Raw genomic sequence first — 6,949 nt, 5'->3', positions numbered from 1 at the left:
TATATATATATATATATACAGGTATATATATATTATATATGTATACAGGTATGCCGTGAGGGTCCAGCTAGCGGTATGTTAGTAATATTTGGTGGTAGGGATTCATCTAGTAGAAGTTTAGCTGATGCCTGGGGTTTACGTCAGCATAGAGATGGAAGATGGGATTGGGTAGAGGCACCATGCAAAAAACAACATATTATGCCAGAGGCTAGGTTCCAACATTGTAAGTCAACTATTTAGGGTTTAGGGTTTACTAGGGTTTACTAGGGTTTACTAGGGTTTACTAGGGTTTACTAGGGTTTAGGGTTTAGGGTTTGTTAGGGTTTGTGAGGGGTTTGAGCGTTATTCTATTGTTTACGTTCGTGGGAGGAATGAAGGGATTCTTACACGGAGGGTTTAGGGTTTTTATGCGACAAGGGATTCATGTAGTAGGGTTTATTAGGGTTTATTAGGGTTTAGGGTTTAGGGTTTATTAGGGTTTAGGGTTTGTTGTATTGTTGTGCAGCTGTTGTCTTCTTGGATTCAAAGATGGTTGTCATAGGAGGGAGAACTGATGGTGATTGCTCCAAGTACGTAACCCCCTTGCTGCTGCAGCAGCAGCTGCTGCTGTAATCAGCAGCTGCTGCTGCTGCTGTAATACTGGCAACTGCAGCAGAAGCAGCAGCAGCAGCAGAAGCAGCAGCAGCAGCAGCAGCAGCAATATGTTTGTGTTTATTCTTAGGCCGTTATCTACTGCTGTTTATGACACGGAGACGGTCGAGTGGAGGCTGCTGCCAAGCATGGGGAGAGTGCGTCTGCTGCTGCTGCTGTTGTTGCTGCTGCTGTTGTTGCTACAGCTGCTGCTGCTGCTGTTGTTGTTGCTGCTGCTGTACGGTTTCGTGGATATATTCTGTAATACGTTTTTTTGTGCTGCTGCTGCTGCTGCTGCTGCTGTTGCTTCCGTTACAACTGCTCCTCTTGATGGAATATCCTTGTGTGCTGCTGCTGTTATGCTGCTTTTGCTGCTGCTGTTGCTGCTGCTGCTGCTGCTGCTGCAGTTCCGTCACAGCAGCTGGGCGCTGCGTAATACAATTTTTACTTTTGGCGGTTTTGGCCATTCAACGCAGCAACACCCAACAGCAGAACTTCTATTCATGGATTGCTCTCGTTAGTTGCTGCTGCTGCTGCTGCTGCTGCTGTTGCTGCTGCTGCTACTGTTCCTGCTATTGATGCTGTTGCTGTTGTTGTTGCTGCTTTTGTTCTTGCTGTTCCGTTGCCTGCTGTCTTGTCAGTTTAGTGTTGAGAATGCTCCTGCTGCTGTTGCTGCTTCCTGCTGCTGCAATCGGAGCTGTTTTGGGCCTTGCATGCACATTTGCTGCTGCTGCTGCTGCTGCTGCTGCTGCTGTTTGTCCTTTAGAGATACCTTGCTTCTATAGCGACGTTGAGAGGGAAGAGCAGCGAGCAAAGGCTGCCCGGCAGCGGCAGCAGGCACTAGCCATAACAGCAGCAGCAGCATCACAGCAGCAGCAGCAGCAGCAGCCTCAACCATTACCTGCAGCGCAGCAACAGCAGCAAATGCAGCAGCGCGGCGTTGCAGGACGCACAATGACATCGCAACCTGCTGTTGCAGCAGGAGCAGCAGGCCAGGTTCCTGGTATTGCACAGCAGCAGCAGCAGCAGCAGCAGCAAGCATATCCGCTGCAGGGTTCTCTTACCTTTTCTCGCCAGTCAACTGGTCTTAGCCGACAAGGCAGCCGTGCTGCAGATGTATGTCTACCCATCTGCTGCTGCTGCTGCTGCTGCTGGTGGTGGTTCTCTCTCCCCGCGGGTGCTGCTGCTGTTGCTGCTGCTGCAATAATACAAAGCTGCTGCTGCTGCTGCTGCTGCTGCTACTTGTGTGGTGTCTGCAGATTCGATTGGCTTCGCATGCATCCGTTGTACAGGAGCAAAGAGGAGATTTCTCAGCCCTAGTCAGACGGGTAAGCCCTTGCTGCTGCTGCTGTTGCTGCTGTTGCTGCTGGTTGTATTGTTTGTGTTCCTACTGCCGTGCGTGTTCCTGTGTGCTGCTCTTACTTGTATAATTATTTTGCTGCTGCTGTTGCTGTTGCTGCTGCTGCTGCTGCTGCTGCTGCTGTGTGCAGATATCGATAGATCGTTTAGAAGAGGAGGGACGAAAGATAAACAAGAGTTGCTGCAGCAGCAGCGGCTCGGGTCCCTTATCTCCTGCTGCAGCAAGAGCAGCAGCATTAGCAGATCGTATAATTCGTTTGCTGCTGCGGCCGCTGCTGACGCAGCAAGAGTTGATGGCACTCTTTGAGACAGATGCACCTTTTTGTATTCCTTGGGCAGATGTCAATGAACTCTGCCATGTTGTACGTCCTGCTGCTGCTGCTGCTGCTGCTGCTGTTGTTGTTGTTGTTGTTGTTGCTGCTGCTGCTGTTGTTGTTGTGTTTTCTTGGCGTTATTATGAGATATAAGAGGAAAAAAATTTTATTGATAGGAGTAGGGTTTAGGGTTTAGGGTTTAGGGTTTAGGGTTTGGCGGGTTTGGGTGTAGGTGACGGACATCTTCAAAGAGGAAGAGATGGTTCTAAATCTGCGGGCACCAATAAAGGGTGGGTGTAGTGCTAAACCCTAAACCCTAAACCCTAAACCCTAGGAATTGGTGGCTGGTGTTTCCTACGATTCATTCTCTCCTAATGAGGGTTTACGCGACTTCTCCCACAGTTGCAATTCGGGTTTAGTCCTGCTCTTAGGGTTTAGGGTTTAGGGTTTAGGGTTTTTTTTGTTTTTTTTTTGTTGCAGTGTATGGGGACATTCACGGTCAATATTTAGATTTGATGCGTTTATTCCATTTATATAAAATGCCTGTAGAGGAAGAAGAAGCAGAACAATATGCAGCAGGAAGCAGAGCAGCAAAAGGAACTCTTTGTGGGGATATTGATTGTACAGATTATTTATTCTTAGGGGATTATGTTGATAGAGGAAGTCATTCGCTAGAAACTATCTGTCTACTCTTCGCACTTAAAGTAAATCAAAAACACTTTTCTAGGGTTTAGGGTTTAGGGTTTAGGGTTTAGGGTTTAGGGGTTTCAGGTGGTGGTCATGATTCTTATCATTATTTGCCTGTATATAAATAGATAATAAATAAAAACCCTACTATTCCTTCTTATTCAAATAAAAAATAAAAAATTTCAAAATTTCAAAATTTTAAAATTTTAGGGTTTAGGGTTTAGGGTTTAGGGTTTAGGGTTTAGGGTTTAGGGTTTAGGGTTTAGGGTTTTTTCAATTTTTTTTTTTTTTTAAATAGGTAAAATATCCTCGTCAAGTGCATTTGATTCGTGGTAATCATGAGGATCCAGGTATAAATAGTTTGTATGGATTTCAAGATGAATGCCGTCGTCGTTTACAGGAGGATCCAATAGATCCGAATTCATGTTGGTCTTCTTTTAATAATGCATTTGAATTTCTTCCTGTTGCTGCAATTATTGAGGATTGTGTCTTATGTATTCATGGAGGGATCGGGGGATCGATACATTCTATTGAACAATTACAAGCATTACAGAGACCTCTTAAGGTTGCACAAGTACCACAGACACCACAGGTAATAATTATCTATTTATTATTTATTTATATTTATTTATATATATAGATGACTTAGTTAGTTACCTAGATACAGTAGATACCTTGTTAGCTAATATGTTTATTTTTGTATGTTTTCTTTTATTTGTCATACTGATTAAGTTATGTTGTTATGTGGGGTGACTATGTGGGGTATGGGATCGTTATTGGGATCGTGATTGGGATCGTGATTGGGATCGTGTGGGATAGTGACTGGGATCGTGTGGGATCGTGTGTACGACAATTGCTGTGTGTAATAATGATTGGGATCGTATGGGATAGTCAATAGGATCGTGATCGGGATCGTCATTAGTATCTAAGGGATCGTGTATAAATATATAAATATATATATATATATGTATATATATACAGGAGCAACAAGTTACAGATCTACTATGGTCCGATCCCACCGATTCCGACTCCGTCTTGGGGATCGCACAGAACGAAATTCGCGATCCTGATGGTGCAGGAAAAATATGTAAATTTGGTCCTGATAGAGTTGTACAATTCCTTGCTGCAAATAATTTATCTCTTATTATTAGGTAAACATTTATTTATTATATCTACACTATTATATTATTTATTATATATTTATATCTATATAGACAGCTACCTATCTATCTATCTAGCTAGCTAGCTAGCTAGCTAGATACACAGCTAACAGAGACACAGAGGAGAAACAAATCCGTTATTCCCGCGGAGTCTAGGGTTTAGGGTTTAGGGTTTAGGGTTTAGGGTTTATGGTGATTTGTGCAGGGCTCACGAGTGCGTCATGGATGGTTTTGAGAGATTTGCGGGTGGAAAATTAATAACACTTTTTTCGGGTATGCAAAACCCTAAACCCTAAACCCTAAACCCTAGAATATGATAGAAAAATATATTTTTTCTTATTTTTTTTTCTTTTTTAACAATAAATGCATGCGGAGGGTCTTCGGGTGTATACGCAGCTACCAACTACTGCAACCACCATCAAAACGCCGGCGCTCTTCTTTACATCCGCAGGGATTTAACAATTATACCTAAATTAATTTATCCAGCTAATGCTATGTCGCAGTATATTACATGGTGGGGCTGCATGCATGCATGCATGCATACATACATACATACATACTTAGGCCAATTAATTCATTAAACATATACACCCCATCGGTGCCTGCTGTTGTGTCTGCTTGGTGCTGCTGCATGCATGCACAGAAGTTTTTGTTGCTGTTATCTACCATTCCTCTACTGAATTAGGGTTTAGGGTTTAGGGTTTAGGGTTTTCTTTTTTTGCTGCAGGGATGAGAGGATGACAGAGCTGCGGCCTCCTACACCTCCGCGGGCCCCACCGCGCATGCGGGAGCAGCAGGACTTTGATGGTAGTTGAGGTGTACGTACACCTCAAGGTGTATAGGCACCTTATAGGATTTTTACGCCCGTTATTTATGCATGCATGCATGCATGCAAGAATAGGTATAAATACATGCATGCATGCATGCACGCGTTTATGGCTTTTTTGTATGCATGCATGCATGCATGTATTAATATACCTGCATGCATGCATTTATGTCTTTTTTGTATGCATGCATGCATGCGTTTATGTCTGCATGCATGCATACCGACATACGGGTGATTGGTTGTTCGTCATCTGTGGGGCTGCATGTATGCATGCATGCAATTTGCATGCATGCAATTTGCAAGCATTTATTTATGTCTGCATCGATGCAGACTGCATGCATGCATGCATGCATGCATGCATGCATACACCATGAGGTGTTGAGTACAAACAAGGTCGCGGGACTTTCTTGTCAGTAGCTTTAAACTGTCTTTTGTTTTGGTGTTTTGTTCTCCTAGGGTTTAGGGTTTAGGGTTTAGGGTTTAGTGTAGGGTCTACTGATGAATACTCAGGAGATATATTTATATAAATATACAAACATATATAACATTAAGAGAGACAAACAAAGACATAAAAAGCAACAAATAAATAAATGGAGACACCATCATACCCTCTAAATACTTGTAGATTTACCTGCCTATACACCCGAAGGCAGCGCTATGTAGATATATATATACTATATATATTATAGATATTATACACTATATATATTATGCATAGTATATACTATTTATATATTATATATTATATACTATATATATTATGTGTATACAGGAGTTAGAAGAAACAAAATATATCTATGGCGTTTGTTGTACGCATGCATGCAATTGCATGCATGCATGCGTGCATGCATTGTTATATATGCGTCTGTGGCTGCATGCATGCATTTTGCATGCATGCATGCATGCGGCATTTGAGCCCCGTCTTAAGGCGGAGGAGATTGCGGCTTGCTACTTTACTGCAGCACGAGGAAGGCAGGGCTGTATATTATATAATGCATTTTATACTGCATGCAGCAACTGCATGCAACAGCCCCAAAGGCATGCATGCATGCATGCATGCAGATGCATGCAGATGCATGCATACACGAATCAATACATACAAACATACATAAATTTATATACACGCACGCACCAATACATGCATAACACGAATACTTTCATCCAAGCATGCATGCATGCATGCATGCATGCTTGCATGCTGCACACGCATGCACATGCATGCATGCAGATGCATGCATAATAATACATGAATTAGAAACAATATGCTTTGGACAATATTTCTCTACAATTAGCACCAATAAAAGACAGTATATTATATTTATATATAATAATAATTATTTATGCATTAATGCATGCAGATGGATGCATGCATATGCATGCATACGCATGCATGCATGCGTAATATACATAAGTCATGTCCCCTAGATAATATTTCTTCATTAGTAGCACCAATAAAGACAGTATATTATATTTATATATAATTATTATTATCCATGCATGCATATGCATGCATACGTATGCATGCATGCATAAATAATTAGAAGTCATCCCCTCTAGATAATATTTCTTTATTAGTAGCACCAATAAATACAGTATGCTCTGTTTGTGAGGTAAAAGAAGAAAAAACATCAGAAAGGGGAGGATAAGGAGTAATTAATTGGCTTTTTACTAACGAATTTAATGCCAATAAATGAGAAGAAAGCCCCAAATTATTCAACCAACGACGGCAGAATGCTAAAGTACCGAAATTCTGCATGCATATACATACACACACTTATTTGTTATCTATTTATTTATTTATTTATTTATTTATTTATTATATACATATGTATGGATGTATGCATGCATGCATGGGTAGATGGGCTATTTGTATCTTGGGTGGATATGTCTGTATGTATATACAAATACATATACATATACATATACATATACATATACATATACATATACATACATATATATATATAATATAT

The 6,949-nt window shown here is 41.4% G+C and overlaps 1 protein-coding gene across 1 annotated transcript; it reads left to right on the top strand.

Moving 5' to 3' along the window:
• Positions 1-198: 198 nt before the first annotated feature.
• Positions 199-4,965, top strand: EMWEY_00054270 (Serine/threonine-protein phosphatase , related; the record flags this gene model as incomplete). Its single annotated transcript, XM_013480107.1, has 13 exons — positions 199-223; positions 506-569; positions 722-788; positions 1,399-1,746; positions 1,890-1,958; positions 2,121-2,351; positions 2,536-2,593; positions 2,784-3,007; positions 3,289-3,582; positions 3,972-4,141; positions 4,356-4,423; positions 4,547-4,664; positions 4,878-4,965. The coding sequence occupies 13 exons, from the start codon at positions 199-201 to the stop codon at positions 4,963-4,965; spliced, it is 1,824 nt and encodes a 607-aa protein (XP_013335561.1).
• Positions 4,966-6,949: the final 1,984 nt, after the last annotated feature.

The sequence above is a fragment of the Eimeria maxima genome, genomic scaffold, assembly GCF_000499605.1.
Source record: "Eimeria maxima Weybridge genomic scaffold, Emw_scaff1627, whole genome shotgun sequence".
In the NCBI taxonomy this organism is placed as follows: Eukaryota; Apicomplexa; class Conoidasida; order Eucoccidiorida; family Eimeriidae; genus Eimeria; species Eimeria maxima.
The sequence above is the reverse complement of the archived record's forward strand: the minus strand, read 5'-3'. Positions and strand labels throughout refer to the sequence as shown.